The sequence below is a fragment of the Rhinolophus hipposideros genome, assembly GCF_964194185.1.
Source record: "Rhinolophus hipposideros genome assembly, chromosome: X".
Lineage (NCBI taxonomy): Eukaryota > Metazoa > Chordata > Mammalia > Chiroptera > Rhinolophidae > Rhinolophus > Rhinolophus hipposideros.
Window position 1 is genome coordinate 45619844 of NC_138046.1, and position 20742 is coordinate 45640585.

A 20742-nucleotide genomic window follows, 5' to 3' on the forward strand; every position below is an offset into this window, starting at 1 on the left:
TGTTCTATATCTCCCTGTGTCTTTAGAGCTGCAGTTTACTGCCGCTGCTGCAGCCGCCGGCGGCCTGATTCCACCATGAGACCACACGTTTCCACTCAGATCCCTTCCTTCTTCCCCTGCTCGCCCAATTTGCACACCTTCAAGTAATCCTTCCACGAGTCTCTTAGGAGTCTCTTAGCTGTTCTGCGTGATGAGCAAAGAGTTGTTTGATGGGTGATATGTACCGTTTGTAATAAGATCCGGAGGAGAACTCAGAAATTGTGCCCCGTTGCCCTCTCTTCTTATCTTAGTGAGTCTAACCAAGGGTTTGTCAATTTTGTTAATCTTTTCAAAGAACCAGCTCTTTGTCACATTAATTTTTTCTATTGTCTTTTTGTTCTCTATTTCATTTAGTTCTGCTCTGATTTTTGTTATTTCCTTTCTTCTGCTTACCTTGGGTTTCACTTGTTCTTTTTGTAGTTCTTTAAGGTGTAACATGAGGTTATTTATTTGGGATTTTTCATGTTTCTTGAGATAGGCCTTAATGATATAAATTTCCCTCTTAAAACTGCTTTCGCTGCATCCCAAAAATTTTGGTAGGATGTATTTTCAATGTCATTTTTTTCTAGGTATCTTTTGATCTCTCCTCTAATCTCTTCTTTAACCTAGTCATACTTTAAAAGTATGTTGTTTAGTCTCCATGTATTTGTGTTTTTCCCTGCTTTCTTTTTGCAGTTGATATTCCATTTAAAGCCTGTGATCAAAAACATGCTTGGTATGATTTCAATCTTCTTAGATTTGCTATGGTTGATTTTATGTCCCAATATATGGTCTATCCTTGAGAATGTTCCATGTACACTCGAAAAGAATGTATAGTCTGTTGTTTTAGGAGACGTTCTCTATATATGTCAATTATGTCCTTTTCATCTAATGTGTAATTTAGGGCTGCTATTTCGTTATTTATTTTCTGTTTGGATGATCTATCCATAGCTGTCAATGATGTATTTAAGTCCCCTAGTATAATTGTGTTTTGGTCAATTTCTCGCTTTAGTCCTGTTAGTAGTTGCTTGGTATATTTCGGTGCTCCCTGATATGGGGCATATATATTGATGACTGTTATGTTTTCTTGTTGTCCCCTTTACCATTATGAAATGTCCATTTTTGTCTTTTGTTACCTTTTTCAACTTGAAGTCTCTTTCTTCTGATATCAGTATGGCTACACCTGATTTTCTTTGGATACCATTTGCTTAGAGAGTTAATTTCCAACCTTTCACTTTGAGTCTATGCTTGTCATTGTAGCAGAGATGCGTCTCTTGGCGACCCCATGTAATTGGGTTTAGCTTTTTGATCCAATCTGCTACTCTGTGCCTTTTTATTTGTGATTTCAAGCCATTTACATTTATGTTGATTATTGATATATGATGATTGTCTTTCTATCTTTAGTTTTCTGGCAAGGCTGTATCTCCATTGTTTTTTGCCTTTTTGTTGTCTATTATTTTTGTGTTGTGGTATTCTATGATGTTTCCTTCTGTTTCTTCTTCTATTACAGTATATATTTCAATTGTGGATTTTTTTTTAGTTCTTACCTTCAATTTTATGTAAAAGAAAGTTTGATATTTAGAGTATTCCATTTTCTTCAGCACGCTTCCTTTCTCTATTCCCATATTCCAATTTAGGCCTTTACTCTCCCTGTTATTATGTTTTGATTTCCACAAATTGTCCCTGTTGATGGTCATCGAATAGCCTCCTTTAACATTTCTTGTAGTGCAGTCATGTATTAGAAAATTTCCTCCTCTTCTCTATGTCTGGAAAGGTCTTTATTCCTCCTTCATATCTAAAGGATAACTTTGCTGGATATATTATTCTTGGCTCATAATTTCTCTCTTTCAATACTTTGAATATTTTCTGCCACTCCCTCCTGCTTGTAGAGTTTCTTCTGAAAAATCCGATGATAATCTAATGGGCTTTTCTTTGTAGGTTACCGTCTTCTTTTCCTTGGCTGTCTTGAGGATTCTTTCTTTGTCGTTGATTTTAGACAGCTTCAATACAATGTGCCTTGGATGAGGCTTGTTGCAGATGAGGTAATTAGGTGTTGCATTTTGCTTCTTGGATTCGAGGATCCAGTTCTTTCCACAAGTTTGGGAAGTTCTCATTAACAATATGTTTGAATATATTCTCTGTTCCCTTCTCTCTTTCTTGTCCTTCTGGTATGCACATTATTATCATATTTCTCTTTCTGATGGAGTTACAAAGTTCTTGTAGAGTTCTTTCATTTCTTTTAAGTTTCAAGTCTCTTTCTTCTTCCATCCGTGTAATTTCCAGGTTACTATCTTCGAGGTCACTGATTCTTTCCTCCATCTGGTCAACTCTACTACCTAAGCTGGTTATTTCATTCTTCATTTCTTCTATTGAGTTCTTAATCTCCAGAAATTCTATTTGATTCTTTTTTAAAATTTCAATCTCTTTCTTAGAATGCTCATGTTGTTCTTTGATTGTGTTTCTGAGTTCATTAAGTTGCCTTTCTGTGTTTTCTTCCATCTCGTTGAGTTTGTTGAGAACAGCGATCTTGAATTGTCTGTCATTTAAATCACATATTTCCTTATCTTTAAGTTCCTTTTCTGGAGACTTTTCACTTCCTTTCTGAGCAGTCTTCTTGCCTTGGTTATTCATGGTAATAACTGATTTATTATTTATCTTCCTAGACATCTACAGGAGTGGCATCTGCAACAGGTTAATAGGAAGATTTCTTTCTTTTGTTTTCCAGTACTTGTTGGTAGAGTGTTTTATTTTCTCTCCAACTGAAGCCTTTTTTTTTCTCTCACACGGTAGTGCTATGTTTTCTCTGCACTATTTCAGCTTCTCACACAATGGGGGGATTCCCTGGCAGATGGGCTTCTCCTCATTTAATAGTTCGCCTGGGTCACAGGGGGCAGTGTATGTGTGGGTAAGCAGAGAGCTTTTGAAGTTCCAATGGCCTTCCGTCTCCAGATTTAGAGTCTGTATGTTTCAGCAGTTCTGTTTACTCCTGCAGGGATCTGTCCAGATATGTGCTGCAAGGGACAGGGTGAGTTGTGGAGGTGGCCCAGAGCAATGGCGGCCAGCACCACCACATCCAGTCCTGCCTACACAGCTCCTGCCCTTTGCTGGAACTAGTTGGGCTGTGAATCTGTGTCTGCAGTCCACAGTTCTCAGAACAGCAAATATTCTGTTTTGTTGATCTTACACTTCTACTTTTCTGCTTCTATCACTGGGCAAGTGGGGTTGGGTCGAGCTCTGGGAAGGTAGGGAGAGGGCGGCTAGTCTTAGTGCCTAAGGCTTCCGTTCTGTTCAGCAGAGGGCTTAAACCACTCTTTTCAGCCTTCTTCTCTCAGTCTTTTCTACGATGTCTCTGCTGTGAGCGTTGGGTTCATCCGTGTTGTATGCTGCCCCCTCAGCCCTGTGGGTCATAAATGGAGCCCTAGCAGTCCGAGTTCTTCCCTCTCCCTCAGCCGGGTCAGTTCCTGGATGCAGTGAGCTTGGAGCACTGAGCTAGGTCTGCGTCCTGCATCCTTACTGCTGCATCTCTGCACTTTTCCCTTCCCTACTTTCCTGCTCACACAATTCTCCCACCTTCAGGTGTATTCAGTAGTGTGCCTCTTTGTCCTGCGTGTCTGCTGTGCAGGGAGTCCTTTGTGGAGTTATAGTTGTTCAATTAGTTGCAAATTCCAGGGAAGATTTTCAGAAGCTCATCTCACGCCACCATTTTGATGATGTCCTCTTCCCTTATTTCTATAATTCAGTGAGTTAAATACTTGTTTTAACCCAAGTATCTTTTGAAATTCACTGAAGCCTCCCTTTTGAGATTCACCATTCTTGCAAAAATTGAGTACCACCTTGCTGTCCTCAGCCTTTACATGTTTTGTCCTCTGGTGGGTTTTCCAGTTTCCAGATGTTGGTAATATGCTGAGCCTTAATTTCACGCTGGCTCTACAAATCTGTCTGTGTACTTTTCCACCAGAATGTCGAGTCATGAAAGGAAACCCTTCAGCCACTGCTGGTCCCAAAGCATCTCCAACACCTCAGAAGAGTTCAGCCAAGAGCCCTGGCCCCATGCGCCGAAGCAAGTCTCCAGCTGACTCAGGTAACGACCAAGACGGTGAGTGTTCTTCTCCTAATTGTGCATGCTGGCTTCATTTATGGAGGCCAGTACCCTCAGCATGCAGAGGAATGAGTTCCTCATAAACACCATTGTGTCTCCATGATACCAATTCTATGAATTCAGAGACTAAACCATCAAACTTGTTTGTAGTAATGAGATACACCCACAACCCTCATTCTACTCGAATTGATGCAAACCAGAAATCTGACCTATTTTTCCATGATTGCTGTGATGCCTATTGCTGTGGTTGTCTTCATTGTCATCATCTTCACCATCATACTTCACCATCATAGTAATGAAATAATCACTTCAAATATAAATTTGAGGTAGAAAATCAAAACCAAAAACAAGAAGTTAAAAAATTCCACCTAAAGTTGTCAACATAGTTGATGAACTTGAGCTTCCAATTTCACTTTGAACTTTATAGAATTCAAAACAAAAATGAGAAACAAGATAAACTGAATCACTCTTATGTATAGTCCAAATTCTGAAAGGAAACAAAGAGATTTGTCATATAGTATTTTATCTAGTGGATAGTAGGTAATCTAAAAAATGCTTTCTGTGGCTCACTGCCAAACAATGAACAATTTATCAATCAAGGATGAGATTACTAACTTATGCCAAAAGTAAACCCTGCCATGAACAAACCATTTACTTCAGCTGACTTTTTTTCATAGCAGGTTGTTATTGATCAAGGCTGAAATATGTTGTATGTTCTGGTGTGAGGTCTTGTACCCACAGTTTGAGTGATACTTATCTAAAAGGCAAAAGGACATAGAAGTCCAAGTTTAGAAGATAGTAGACTCATTTACAGACAATTTGAGTTCTTCATGGCAAGGAAATTACATGGTCCAGAAGAACTTACACATTTATCTTCCCAAGGCTCAGGGTTCACCATGAGAATTCAAGATTGAGAACCTTGGGCCAGAGAGCACAAGCGTTGTTCCTTTCTCCTTCAATTTGAGACAGCTGGAGCAGTTTCTTGCATTTGAAATGCCTGTAGTCTAGAAAAACAGCCTGTCCTGCCAGCCTCACGCTGGCAAAAGCATGCATGTCACCAGCCATCTCTTTATTCTGAGGCAGAAAGAAGAGGGAGCTCAGGCTCTTCATACTTTTTTTTTTTAATTTAATGGGGTGACAATTGTTAATGAAATTATGTAATTTCAGGTGTACAATTCTGTATTACATCATCTATAAATCCCATTGTGTGTTCACCACCCAGAGTCAGTTCTCCTGCCATCACCATATATTTGATCTTCCTTACCCACATCTCCCACCCCCCAACCCCCATACCCTCTGGGAACCACTAAACTATTCTCTGTGTCTATGAGTTTTTGTTTCTCATTTGTTTGTCTTCTTCTTTTGTGGTTTTTGGTTTATATAACACATATCAGTGAAATCATATGGTTCTCTGCGTTTTCTGTCTGACTTATTCCGCTTACAATTATACTCTTAAGTTCCATCCATGTTGTCACAACTGTTCCTACATCATCTTTCCTTAACGCCAGATAGTATTCCATTGTGTATATATACCATAACTTCTTTATCCATTCATCTATCAAAGGACATTTTGGTTGTTTCCATGTCTTGGTCACCGTAAACAAAGCTGCAATGAACATTGGAGCACATGTGTCTTTACGTATCAATGATTTCAAATTTTTTGGGTAGATACCCAGGAGAGGGATTCCTGGGTCATTTCGTAATTCTATTTGTAATTTTTTGAGGAACCTCCACACTGCCTTCCTTAGCAGCTGCACCAATCTGCATTCCCACCAACAGTGTATGAGGGTTCGTTTTTCTCCACAGCCTCTCCAACACTTGTTACTATTTGTCTTGTTGATGATAGCCATTCTGACTCGGGTGAGGTGATATCTCATTGTGGTTTTTATTTGCATTTCTCTGATGATTAGTAATGTTGGGCATTTTTTTCATATGTCTATTTGCCATTTGTAAGTCCTGTTTGGAGAAATGTCTCTTCAGGTCCTCTGCCCATTTTTCAATTGGGTTGTTTGGTTTTTTGTTGTTGTTGTTGTTGAGTTTCATGAGTTCCTTGTATATTTTGGATATTTGACCCTTGTCCGAGGAACTGTTTGCAAAAATCTTCTCCTATTCAGTCGGTTACCTCTTTATTTTGTGGATGGTTTCTTTTGCTGTGCAGAAACTTTTAAGTTTCATATAGTCCCATTTGTTTATTTTAGCTTTTACTTCCATTGCCTTTGGAGTCAAATTCATACAATGCTCTTTGAACCCAAGGTCCATAATTTTAGTACCTATGTTTTCTTCTATGCAGTTTATTGTTTCAGGTCTTATGCTTAAGTCTTTTATTCATTGTGAATTAACTTTGGTACATGGTGACAGATAACAGTCCAGTTTCATTCTTTTGCACGTGGCTATCCAATTCTCCCAGCACCATTTATTGAGGAGGCTGTCTTTCCTCTATTGTATGTTTTTAGCTTCTTTGTCAAAAATTATCTGTCCATATTTATGTGGTTTTATTTCTGGGTTCTCAATTCTATTCCATTGGTCTATGTGTCTGTTTTTCTGCCAATACCATGCTGTTTTGATTATTTTAGCCCTGTAGTACAAGCTAAAGTCAGGCAGTGTGATACCTCCAGCATTGTTCTTTTTTCTTATGATTCCTTTGGCTATTCGGGGTCTTTTGTGGTTCCAAACATATCTGATGATTTTTTTGTTTTATTTCTTTATAAAATGCCATTGGGATTTTGATGGGGATTGCATTAAATTCGTATATTGCTTTGGGTAATATGGCCATTTTCACTCTGTTTATTCTTCCAATCCATGAGGATGGAATGTCTTTCCATTTTTTTGTGTCTTCTTCAATTTCTTTCAAAAATGTTTTATAGTTTTCAGCATATAAATCCTTCACATCCTAGGTATTTTATTCTTTTTTGCTGCAATTGAGGCTTTTCATACTTTCATGTGTTTGCACAGACTGTTGCTCTGCACCTGAAATTCCATCCCTCTAGTCAACTGCCCTTCTTTGCTTGAAAACTACTATTCATTCTTTAATACCTCAAATAGATAGTTGTTCTGATCTCTGCAATATCATAGCATGTTTAAAGTATGTATTTACCTGTCGACTATCCCAACTATATACTGGGCCCTTTCAAGAACAAGGTGTCAGGTTCATTTTTGCATCCTCAGTGCCGAATACAGTGCCTGGGCCCTATAGATGCTCACATAATGCCTGTGAATGTATAGATGTATAAGTGCTCCTATTTCACACAGCATAGTGCTAGAGATCCAGTAAGCATTTGTGTAATGCTTGCCGAAGGAATAAAAATGCATGTCTTTAGTGATATTTTTGTTAAGTGTACAGAATAGCACATGCATCTAAACAAATCTATATTGCTCAAACTACAAAGACCAAGGTTTTAACACTTGGATTAAAAATGAAGTTGTTTGTACAGATTCTAAGCAGGCTCCTGAAAAAAAAGTTGACTTTAAACACTTGGTCAAGATCATAATGTCTGGTAATAATCGCTTAGCTAATCATTTTTTTCCAGATATATCACTGGCTATTTTTGGTATTTCTAACCTGTATCACTTTTCTCTTACTATTAAACAAATTGATCCCAAATCTGTGTGGCTTAAAAAAAACAGATATTTGTTATTATGTCACAGTTTCTGTGGGTTAGGAATTTTAGTGTGGCTTAACTGAGTGGTTCTGTCTGGCCCAGGATCTCTCATGTCACTTTGGTCAAGATATTGGTAGGGGTTGCAGTCATCTGAAGGCTCAATTGGGAATGTAGGATCCACTTTGAAGATGGCTGTTAACAGGATCTTTGCCCAGGCTGAATAATTCAAGTGTGAACAAGGAAAATGTAGTCTCCAAAGCCACATACTGTCACTTCTATTGTAGTCTATTCATTAGAAGCAGTCGCTAAGTCTAGCCCATATTCAAGGGGAGGGGGATCAGGCTTCACTTCTTGCATGAAGGAATATCAAATAATTTATGAATCTATTCTTAAATTGCCACATGACCCATGCATTAAAAATGCTCAGTTGGCAGCAGCTTGAAGTAAATGAATTTCCTTCGCTGACTGTATTCAATTGGGTTACTCAGCACACAGGAACACATCCACCAGTCATTAAACACAATTTAACCATGTCAAATTATTGATCATTAGCATTCTATCTACAGAATTTCCCTTCTACAAAATATGCACCTCACTGATTAGAAGATATTAGAGACAGAGCAGGAATGCATAAGGACTCAACAAATATTTGTCAAAGTGAAAGTTTTGTAATATAACACAACCCAAGCTTAGGCAGACAAGATATGCTCATGTTCCTTCAGAATTTCCTTGCTGATGGGAAGGAATGAGAATGTATTCACATGCAAAAAATAAACTGACTAATCAATTTGAGGGGGAAAAAATGGGACTTTACTTGGCAGTTTCAGAATTACAAGCAGCCTCTATTCCCCACCAGTACAAAATTTGAAGTGGTGTTCCCAGTAGTGAATATTTAAATCTTCATTTCACATAGTTTATGAACATACGTGAAACCTAACTCCAGTCTAATCAGCCTCCTTGTCAATTTCCAGAACATTTGGGCTCATCTTAAATTATGTGACTGCAGCCTCCACATGATTTCTGTCCCAAAGGGTAAAAGGGTCCATGTAACATAACCTTGTTCATTTCAAGACAGTTTGTTTAGACCCAAGTTCAGTGCATCCACTTAATGAATATTCCACATGGACAAAGTGATCACAGGCAAAACAGAATTTAGGTTCAGTTTGGATTTGACATACCCATTTTCCCGTTTTCACCCCTACCTCATTCAGGGCCATTTGAAGCTGGGAGGTGGAGGGGGATAGAATATGGAGGAAGAGCAGAGGGAGACATCTCTCTAGGAAGTCTTGGATACTTCCCAGCTTTGTGATTTGGGACAAGTTTTTCACCTTCTCTAACACGTAGTTTCCATCCTGGATAACACGGAATTTGCAAGTCTGTAAAAAAAGTCATTTTCCATTGTTATCAGTTATTTCCAATTTACAGGGTTTACAATAGCTTCCACCTAATCAGAATTAGGGAACCATAAGGATGAGCTATAGACAACACATAGTTTTTGCATTAGCATAAATTTTCCCTTTCAGACATTAAGAAGACAGAATTATTTCATAAAGATCCAAGTTTTCTCTAAGCTGTTAGTATGGGTCATATGCAGGTTAACACACATTTAAGCAAAGAATTTTGGCATTCGGAGGGGCTTAAATTCTTTGTTTTGTTCTAGAATGAGGTAGTACCACCGTGTTTTCATCCTGTGTTAGTCTTGGATGTGGACTTTATGGTTGCATTCACATTCCTTTATTTAACCTGAATAACTAAAGGTTGTGGAAGATGGGCCACTTGCAGATAATATTTTTTAATTAATTGGGGTGGCAATTGTTAGTAAAATTACATAGATTTAAGGTGTAAAATTCTGTATTACATCATGTATAAATCCCATTGTGTGTTCACCACCCAGAGTCAGTTCTCCTGCCATCACCATATATTTGATCCCCCTTACTTTCATCTCCCACACCCCACACCCCCTTACCCTCTGGTAACCACTAAACTATTCTCTGTGTCTATGAGTTTTTGATTCTCATTTTTTGTCTTGTTCTTTGTTGTTTTTGGTTTATAAACCACATATCAGTGAAATGACATGGTTCTCTGCTTTTTCCGTCTGACTTATTTTGCTTAGCATTATACTCTCAAGATGCATCCATGTTGTCACAAAAGTTTCCATATCATCTTTTCTTACGACCGAATAGTTTTCCATTGTGTATGTATACCACAACTTCTTTATCCATTCATCTATCGAAGGACATTTTGGTTGTATCCATCTCTTGGCCACCAGAAACAAAGCTGCAATGAACATTGGAGCACATGTGTCTTTATGTATCAATGATTTCAAATTTTTAAGGGTAGATACCCAGGAGAGGGATTGCTGGGTCACATGGTAATTTTATTTGTAATTTTTTGACGAACCTCACACTGCCTTCCATAGCGGCTGCACCAGTCTGCATTCCCACCAACAGTGTATGAGGGTTCTGTTTACTCAACAGCCTCTCCAACACTTGTTACTATTTGTCTTGTTGATGATAGCCATTCTGACTGAGGTGAGGTGATATCTCAATGTGGTTTTTATTTGCATTTCTCTGATGATTAGTGATGTTGAGCATTTTTTCATATGTCTATTTGCCATTTGTAAGTCCTGTTTGGAGAAATCTGTCTTCAGGTCCTCTGCCCATTTTTCAATTGGTTTGTTTGTTTTTTTGTTGTTGAGTTTCATGAGTTCCTTGTAAATTTTGGATGTTAGACCCTTATCGGAGGAACTGTTTGCAAAAAACCTTCTCCCATTCAGTCGGTTGCCTCTTTATTTTGTGGATGGTTTCTTTTGCTGTGCAGAAACTTTTAAGTTTCATATAGTCCCATTTATTTATTTTAGCTTTTACTTCCATTGCCTTTGGGGTCAAATTCATACAATGCTCTTTGAACCCAAGGTCCATAAGTTTAGTACCTATGTTTTCTTCTATGCAGTTTATTGTGTCAGGTCTTATGCTTAAGTCTTTGATCCATTTTGAATTAATTTTGGTACATGGTGACAGATAGCAGTACAGTTTCATTCTTTTGCACGTGGCTATCCAATTCTCCCAGCACCATTTATTGAGGAGGCTGTCTTTCCTCCATTGTATATTTTTTGCTTCTTTGTCAGAAATTATCTGTCCATCTTTATTTATTTATTTTTTCTGGGTTCTCAGTTCTATTCCACTGGTCTATGTGTCTCTTTTTCTGACAATGCAATGCTGTTTTGATTATTGTAGCCCTGTAGTACAAGCTAAGTCAGGGAGTGCGATATCTCCAGTATTGTTCTTTTTTCTTAAGATTGCTTTGGCTATTCGGGGTCTTTTGTGGTTCCAAACAAATCTGATGATTTTTTGTTTTATTTCTTTAAAAAATGCCATATTTTTAAAAAAATGGCTATTATTTTTAAATGGCTATTATCTATTTTTTTTAAAGTGGCTATTCTATTACTTTATAAAATTTATGTATTTCTTTATAAAATATTTCTTTATAGAATTTCTTTGTAATTTTTTTTTAAATTTATTAGTTTCAGGTGTACAAGACAAGGTAATACTTAGACGTTCATCATTTATATCCCTCACACTGTGAACCCCCTCCCCCCATCCACTATCCCTCCGACCTCACACTGAGCCATCACATTATATGTATAAAATTATAGTTGGCATTTTTTTTCTTTTTTTTTAATTAAATTTATTGGGGTGACAATTGTTAGTAAATTTACATAGACTTCAGGTGTACAATTCTGTATTACATCGTCTATAAATCCCATTGTGTGTTCACCACCCAGAGTCAGTTCTCCTTCCATCACCATATATTTGATCCCCTTTACCCTCATCACCCACCCCCCACCCCCTTACCCTCTGGTAACCACTAAATTATTGTCTCTGTCTATGAGTTTTTGTTTCTCATTTGTTTGTCTTGTTCTTTTTGGTTTATATACCACATATCAGTGAAATCATAGGGTTCTCTGCTTTTTCTGTCTCACTTATTTCACTTAGCATTATACTCTCAAGATCAATCCATGTTGTCACAAATGCTCCTATATCATCTTTCCTTAATGCCGAATAGTATTCCATTGTGTATATGTACCACAACTTCTTTATCCATTCATCTATCGAAGGACATTTTGGTCGTTTCCATGTCTTGGCCACCGTAAACAAAGCTGCAATGAACATTGGCGTACACGTGTCTCTATAGAGAAATGCTTTTATATTTTTGGGGTAGATACCCAGGAGAGCGATTGCTGGGTCATATGGTAATTCTATTCGTAATTTCTTGAGGAACCTCCACACTGTCTTCCATAGTGGCTGCACCAGTCTGCATTCCCACCAACAGTGTATGAGAGTTCCTTTTTCTCCACAGCCTCTCCAACACTTGTTACTATTTGTTTTGTTGATGAAAGCCATTCTGACTGGGGTGAGGTGATATCTCATTGTGGTTTTCATTTGCATTTCTCTGATGATTAGTGATGTTGAGCATTTTTTCATATGTCTATTTTCCATTTGTATATCCTCTTTGGAGAAATGTCTCTTCAGGTCCTCTGTCCATTTTTCAATTGGGTTGTTTGTTTTTTTGTTGTTGAGTTCGCATTCTTTAATGTTTAGCTTCTGGTGTACAATGCCATAATCAGGAATCCACAGTGTCCCTGAGGTGGTCTCCCAAATAGGACGCATGTCCATCGGATACCCAACAAAATCTTTACAACATTATTGAATACCTTCCCAAAATTAATTTTCAAAAAAAAACCCTGAGGCCATCTTGTGGTTACCAGATGCTTCCTAATCCCTTCACCTTTCCCCTTATCCCCAACCCCCCCTGCCCATCTAACAAGTCTCGGTTTTTTCTTTGTGTCCCCAAACTGTTTCTGATTAGTTCATTCACTTATTCTTTTCTTTAGATTCCGCATATAAGTGAGATCATATGGTACTTCTATTTCTCTTTCTGACTTATTTCACTTAACATAATGTTCTCTAGATCCATCCATCTTGTTGCAAATGATAAGATTTCTTTCTTCTTTATGGCTGCGTAATACTCCATTGTATAAATGTACCACAGCTTCTTAATCCAATCATCTACTGATGGGCATTTCCGTTGTTTCCATATCTTGGCTATTGAGTAAAGTGCTGCAATAAACATAGGAGTGCATACAGATTTTTGAATTGGAGTTTTGGATTTCTCTGGGTGGATGCCTAGGAGTGGAATTACTGGATCATAGGGTAGTTCCATTTTCAGATTCCTGAGATACCTCCATACTGTTTTCCATAGTGGCTGCACTAGTCTGCAATCCCTCCAACAGTGCACTAGCGTTCCCTTTTCTCCACATCCGCGCTAGCATTTGTTGTTTGTTGATTTATCGATGATAGCCATTTTGTCTGGAGTGAGGTGGTATCTCATTGTGGTTTTTATTTGCATTTATCTGATGGTTAGTGAGGTTGAGCATTTCTTCACATGTCTTCTTGCTTTCTGTATGTCCTTTTTAGAAAAATGTCTCCTCAAGTTCTCTGCCCATTTTTTAATTGGGTTGTTTGTTTTTTTGGAGTTGAGTTGAGTAAGTTTTTCATAGATTTGTGATATTAATCCCTTATCAGATGTATCATTGGCAAATATCTTTTCCCATTCAGTAGGATCCCTTTTTGTTTTATTGATGGTTTCCTTTGCTGTGAAAAAAATGTTCGTTTGTTGTAATCCCACATGTTTATTTTTTCTCTGATGAGCAAAGGACTCCTCAGGTGTTCTATATGTCCCAATTGCCAGAAAATCTCGGGGAGGATTCAAAAAGAGCACCCTGCTTCCGCCATTGCCATGACATCACTCCGAGTTCATTCTTTTTGATGGCTGAGTAATATTCCATATTATGTTTTTATCACCTCTTCTTTATTCATTTATCCACTGAGGTTTTTTTTTGTGGTTGTTCTTTTTCTGCATCTTTTCTCCTGTTTTTTCACTTGGGAGATTTTTTTTTTGTCTCATCATTTTGGCTGTCTCCCTGTTATTGTTTCTATGTATTAAGTAGGGCTATGTCACCTGGTCTTAGTAGAGTGGTCTGATGTAGTAGGTGTTTTTTTTGTGGCCCAGTGGTGCAGCCTCTCCAGTCACCTGAGCTGGGTACTTCAGGAGAATTTCCAGTATGGGTTGTATGGACTTTCATGTTGTGATTGAGCCTTCATTGCTGCTTACACATCAATGGGAGGTATTACCTCTCAGGCTGATTTGTTCTCAGGACTGGCGGTGACTACAGTGGAGGAGCTATTGTGTAGGGGCTGACCCTATGGAGCAGGATTTACGTTAGCAAAAATCTGGTGTCTGCCCAGTTTGTACCATGGGTGTGTTGTCCACAGAGACAGCTGGATGGTACTCCAGTTCAGTCTGAAGCCAGTCACCAGGCATGTTGGCTCTGGGTCTCCAGCAAAGTGCCCTGCAGTGAGCCAAGTTCAGTTAAAGCCTGTGGTAAGGGCCACCTGGCATGAGACACAAAATAATCGACAGATGGCAGCCACTCACACTGGGCTTAGAGTTACCTTAAAAGACCAAGCCATGAACCGAGGCTGGCTGCCACTAGTGCTGCACTTGGGGACGCTTAGCAAGAGGTATGTGGCACACTGAGGCCAAACTACTTGTTTGGGGTTTGTGATTCTTTGGAAGATTTTAAGAAGGTATGCAGTATAAGCCACGACAGACCATTTGTATAGAAAAGAGAGTGGAAGCAGCTTGGGTGTTTCTGCAATTTGGGTGGGGTGGGCTGTCAGGGAATGAAGGTTGTGTGGGGGGGTGAACAGGGATAGCCTGGTTAATGGAGATACAAAAATGGCAGTTGCCTGCATCTACTGGTTGAGGGGAGCCCTCAACAACGTAATAATGGCTTCTCCCAACAATTCAGTCTGAGAGAAAGCTGCCCTCCAGTGCTTACCCTAAAGCCAGACAATACGGTTCCTTCCCATATGTCCCTGGCACCTTTTGAGCTGCTGCCCAAGTGCTGGAACACAGAAGCAAGTGAGTCCATCAGTGAGGAAGTCCGTGCATGGAACCTTTAAGAGGAACACATTAACCTCCAGCAGCCGTCCATCTAACTCAGCCATAATCTGCTGGTTTTCACAGCCAGAAGCTGTGGTGGACTTCTCTTCCCAGTACTGGAATCCTGGGCTTAGGAACCTTGTATGGGGATGGAACCTCTAATTCCTCTAATTCCATGGCCAAGATATCCCTCCCGATTTTTAACTCTCATAAGTAGGTGTACGATATCTCTTTCTGCTTCTCTGCCCCTCTTACCAGTCTTGAGGTGACTTCTTCTGTGTATCCTTAGTTATAGGACTTCTGTTCAGCTAGACTTCAGGACATTCTCAATGATGGTGGTTCTGGAGTTTAGTTGTACTTTTGATATGGTCGGAAAGGAGTCAAACACAATGTATATCTACTCTGCCATAATGACCAGAAAATTAGTGTGTCATTTAAAGCCACTGTTTTCTTGTCGATTTTCTGTCTGTAAGACTTGTCCATTGGTGTCAATGGGGTGTTAAAGTCCGATACTATGACTGTATTACCCTCAATCTCTCCCTGTATGTTGGTCAGTATTTGCTTTATAAAATTGAGTGCTCCTATGTTGTGTGCATAAATGTTTACAAAGCAAAATCCTCTTGTTGGATTCTTTGTTGTTATGTCATGTCCTTCTTTGTCTCTTATTATAGTCTTTGTTTTAAAGACAATTTTGTCTGATGTAACTATTGCTACCCCAGATTTTTGTTTGTTTCTATTCTCAAGAAATATCTTTTTCCATCCCTTTCCTTTCAGTCTGTGTGTGTCTTTCAAACTGAAGGGGGTTTCTTGTAGATAGCATATATATGTCTTCAGTCACCCTATGTTTTTGGAGCATTTAATCCATTTATATTTAAAGTAATTATTGATAGGTACATAGTTATTGCCATTTTATTATTTCTATTTATGTTTTTCCCCTTCTTTTCCTTTTTTCTTTTCTTTTTCTTTTAGTTTCAGGTGCACAAAACAATGTAGTAGTTAGACATTTATCATCCCTCACACAGTGACAACCCCCTCCCCCCATCCACTATCCCTCTGATATCGCACACAGACATTACATTTCCACTGTCTCTATTCCTAATGCTGTACTCCACTTCTTGTAATATATATATATATATATATATATATATATATATATATATATATATATATATACATATATATAATTGTATATATATGTATATACATATACATATATATATACATAGTGTACATATATGTATATAGTTGCCATTCATTATTGTTTAGCTTCAGGTGTGCAGTGCAGTAATCAGGCATCTACATCATCCCTGGGGTGGTCTCCCTAATGAGACAAGTGTCCATTGGATACCCTACAAAATCTTTACTTTATTGATTACATTCCCCAAATTGACTTTCATATCCCTGTGGCAATCTTGTGGTTAATGACTGTGCCTTCTAATACCCTCACCTTCCCCCTTATCCTCACACCACCCTCCCATGTAGCAACCCTCAATTTTTCCTCTATGTCTCTGAGACTGTTTCTGATTAGTTCATTCATTTATTGTTTCCTTTAGATCTCACATATAAGTGACATAACATGGTATTTGTCTTTCTCTGTCTGACTTGTTTCACTTAACATAGTGTTCTCTAGGTCCATCCATGTTGTTGCAAATGGTACAATTTCTTTCTTCTTTATGGCTGCATAATATTCCATTGTATAATTTTACCGCAGTTTCTTAATCCAGTCGTATACAGAGGGTCATTTTGGTTGTTTCCATGTCTTGGCTATTGTATATAGTGCTGCAATAAACATCGGGGTGCATACATTTTTTGGAATTAGAGTTTTGGGTTTCTCCGGATAGATACTGTCATACAGGAGATCGTGCACGCTGCGCCATTTGTTGTGCGAGGTGGCCTGTGGGGTCTCTGGTCCTGCTCCGCAGATAAGATTGCAAGATATGGCTAGGCCAAAAGGGAACACCCACTGAGCTATAGATAGGGGAGTCATGCCACTATAGTCTCACTGGAGGCAGTATACTCTCACTGGAGGCTGAACCCACAGGACCTACAACCTGCTGTCCGCTTCTCTGCCTGCCAACCAACCAACTAACCAACCAATGCAGCCGCAGCAGTTATATCAGTGGCTAACTAGCTAAGTGGTTACAGCTGATGGACAACTAGCCACAGCTGACGGCCATCTACCACCTGAGCCAGCACCTTTCCACATGAGGCTAAGAGCCTGGAAACTGCTCTCTGGGACCCTGTCCCCACACTCCACCCCTACAGGTTCTCGCCTCACAATCTATGTTACAAGTGTCTTATGCAAGGGTCCCTGTACATGGACCCTGGAGGTGAATGCAGTATCCTGGACAAAGCCAGGCTCTCTGGACACAGCCAGGGTTTCTCAGGGCACCACCAGTCCTTCTGGACACAGCCAGACTTCCTGGACTTCATAGGGCACCACCAGTCTCCTCCTGTACTCCTAGTAGGTGGTACTGTCACATTGTAACCATGCGTCGGGGCTGGGGTAACACTTAAGGAGGGTGGTGAGCATGCCCGCATGTCACCGCTTTCACCACCCAGATCCAGAGACGGAACTCTCCTACAGACGTCTGTAAGCTGAGGCCATGTAGCTCGTCCACCCCTAGAATATACTCCGGAACAGGGGAGACATAAATCTTGTAGGTACAAGGGGGAAGCCTTCCTATACCCAATGGTAAAGAAACAGCTTTTACAGTCACAGTCTTTCCCCCTTAGCCATCAATGCAGATTGCTTGTCCAGAAAACAGTTCTGGGTTCCCATAAACAAGACTGCAGTCTGCGCCAGTGTCAACTAGGGCTAAAATCCTCTGCACATTAGAAGGGGACAAATGTATGGACAGTTCCACGTGGGGCCTCTGGTGCCCGCTAGTCCCCTCTGATCAAGTACATTGGCCCCACCCCTAATCCAGCTGAAAGGAGTCAGCCTCAAGAGGCCGCATGAAGTCCTGGAGGGGCACGGGTCACGCTTTCCCAGACTTCTTTAGGCTTCTCCGTAATGCTGTTCCAAACGCAACTGTTTCCAAAGTTCCAACAAGAGTGCATTGGGTTGTCAGACTATTTTTTCCCGATGGACCCTGCTGCCACGAGATCATGCCACATCTGTGCGCGTTAATCTCTGAGGCCTGCGACCTCGCCCCTCTACTTTTGATTTGGGCTTCCTGGTCTCAACTGCTCAGACCTCCTGTCTTAACTTCCTTTGCCTCCGGCTTTCAACATCCCCATGGGTGGCCATGGCAATTGTAACTTTATGGATCCGCTGCTCCACATAGGGTGTAAGAATGGCAATCAAGGGTCCAAAAGCACTCACAGGTGCAGTATCCAAAACCAGATCTCTCACACTGGCTGTAAAAAGCTCGTCTTTCAGCCCCCACATATTACATTTGAAAATAGCATGTCTCACACCCATTTCACGGATGATTTGAGTAAGTTCGGTATATGATTGCCATTTACTCACAGTGTCTGGCAGCTTGGGAGCCTGTCCCCATACTGTGCATACTACAGCAGTGAGCCACTCCATTAGAGTGTGGTGGACCTGGTCTTGGGACAACCTATAGCAGTTCTGTAACCTTTGTCGCAGGGACGGATGCACTGTCAGGAAGGCTACCTTTTCCATCTCGCCTGGAGATCAGTGAATGTTGTCTGTTCCCTCATCCCATAAATGTAATAGCCAAGACGAGACTGGCTCTCCAGGGCACTGTCTGTACCGTCTCCCCAGCTCCTGCAACTTAGTGAGAGTGTAAGGGGTGTAGGTTGTGTACTCAGTCACAGCTGGGTTGCCGGCAGCAACGTCCCAGGGGCCCAAAGTTTGCTCACATTTTACCCTTTGCTTCAAGATTGGCCGGCTTGGGGGTTGGGAGCTACATTGTTTCCACTCGCTTCCTCTGCCTCTGCCTCAGAGTCTCCACTGTGGGGCCCCTCTTATAACAGGTGGACCCAAGCTTCCAGTGCCTCCAACTGGGACACCCAATCCGGCACCTAGGCCATTTCATGAAGCGCATTTTCTGTGTTGAGACTCAAGGCCCTGAGGAACATCCAGCCCATGCTGCCAGCTATAGCCTTCGCCTCCTATGGCAACCGCTCAGCCAAAACCTGCAGGGCCCTCTTCACCCTGGCTGGAGTGCCATCCATGTCCTCCCACCCCTCCTTCGGGGTCCAAGTCCTGAAAACAGTGGCCACTGGGCACCACACATTGTTGGGAGACACCTGTCCTCCTGCCCACAGTCAAACAGCATTTCTACCTGGCCGGAATGTTGCTCACCGTGCCAGGCGTTCGATTTGGTGGAGGCCTCGGTGTAAAATGTCTGCAACACTCGGAGCCTACAGCAGTAGCCTACCAAAAAGCCGGTAATGCCTGCTACGGGCAACAGGGTGGCATGCCATCCAGAGGCTTGAGAGAACCACCAATTCCCCGAGGGGCATGTTTCTCCCAGGCAAACTGAGCTCCCTGTCTCTGGCGCTACTCCTCATGGGCTTCCTGAGACTGAGTTTTCATATGCAAAAACTGCTCTACCATCCCTGGGAGAGCTTTGGCCGGAGCCATACCCTGCTCGCTGTGTCATTTGTCATACGAGGTGGCCTGGGGGGGTCTCTGGTCCCGCACGCCACATAAGAATGCAGGATATGGCTAGGCCAAAAAGTAACACCAGGAGGCAAAAGATAGGGGAGTCATACCCCTATAGTCTCACTGCAGGCACTATAGTGTCACAGGAGGCTGGATCCACAAGACCTGCAACCTGCTGTCCGATTCTCTACCTGCCAAACAACCAACTGACCAACCAGTGCAGCCGCAGCAGTTATATCAGTGGCTAATTGGCTAACTGGTTACAGGTGATGGCCAACTAGCCACAGATGACAGTCATCTACTACCTGAGCCAGCACATTTCCAAGTGAGGCCAAGAGCCTGGAAACTGCTCTCTGGGATTCTGTCCCTACAGATACCTAAGTGTGTAATTGCTGGATCATAAGATAGTTCCATTTTCATATTTTTGTGGTAACTCCATACTGTTTTCCATTGTGGCTGCACCAGTCTGCAATCCCACCAAGAGTGCACAAGGGTTCCCTTTTCTCCACATCCTTGCCAGCACCTGTTGTTTGTTGATTTATTCATGATAGCCATTTTGACTGAGATGAGGTGATATCTCATCGTGTTTTTTATTTCCATTTCTCTAATGTTTAGTGATGTTGAGCATTTTTACATATGTCTGTTTGTTATCTGTATGTCATTTTTAGAAAAATGTCTCTTCATGTTCTCTGCCTATTTCTTAATTCTGTTGTTTCTTTTATTGGAGTTGAGTTGAGTGAGTTTTTTTATAAATTTGGGGTATTAACCCCTTATCGGATATATCATTGCCAAATATCTTCTCCCATTCAGTAGGATCCCTTTTTGTTTTATTGATGGTTTTTTTGCTGTGAAAAAAAAAAATTAGTTTGATGTAATCCCACATGTTTATTTTTTCTCTTACTTCCCATGCCCAAGGGGATATATCAGTAAAAATCTTACTCCTGGTAATATCTGTAAGTTCCTTCCTATATTTTCTTCTAGGAATTTCATGGTTTCAGAACTTACATTTAAGTCTTTAATTCATTTTGAATTTATTCTTGTATATGGTATAAGGAGGTGGTCCAGCTTCATTTTTTTGCATGTATCTATCCAGGTTGCCCAGCACAATTTATTGAATACACTGTCTTTACCTCACCGTAAATTCTTGCTTGCATTGTCATAGATTAAATGGCAATATAGGCATGGATTAATTTCTGGATTCTCTATTCTGTTTCATGATCTATACGTATGTTTTTTATGCTGGTACACTACTGTTTTCATTACTGCAGCCTTGTAGTGTTTCTTTTTTTTAATTTATTGGGGTGACATTTGTTGGTTAAATTACATAGATTCAGGTGTACAATTCTGTATTACATCATCTATAAAGCCCATTGTGTGTTCACCACCCAGAATCAGTTCTCCTTCCATCACCATATATTTGATCAACCTTAACCTCA

General features: G+C 40.4%; 1 protein-coding gene across 3 annotated transcripts in view; it reads left to right on the forward strand.

The window, feature by feature from the left end:
* The window catches only part of DCX (doublecortin), a 237946-nt gene that overhangs the window by 150185 nt on the left and 67019 nt on the right, over positions 1-20742 (forward strand). For 2 of the 3 annotated variants that reach the window (XM_081041929.1, XM_081041931.1), the window contains one exon: positions 3977-4114. In XM_081041929.1, the coding sequence (XP_080898055.1) occupies positions 3977-4114 (138 nt within the window). The remainder of the gene's footprint in view (positions 1-3976; positions 4115-20742) is intronic. The other variant, XM_081041930.1, reaches the window with a different exon arrangement.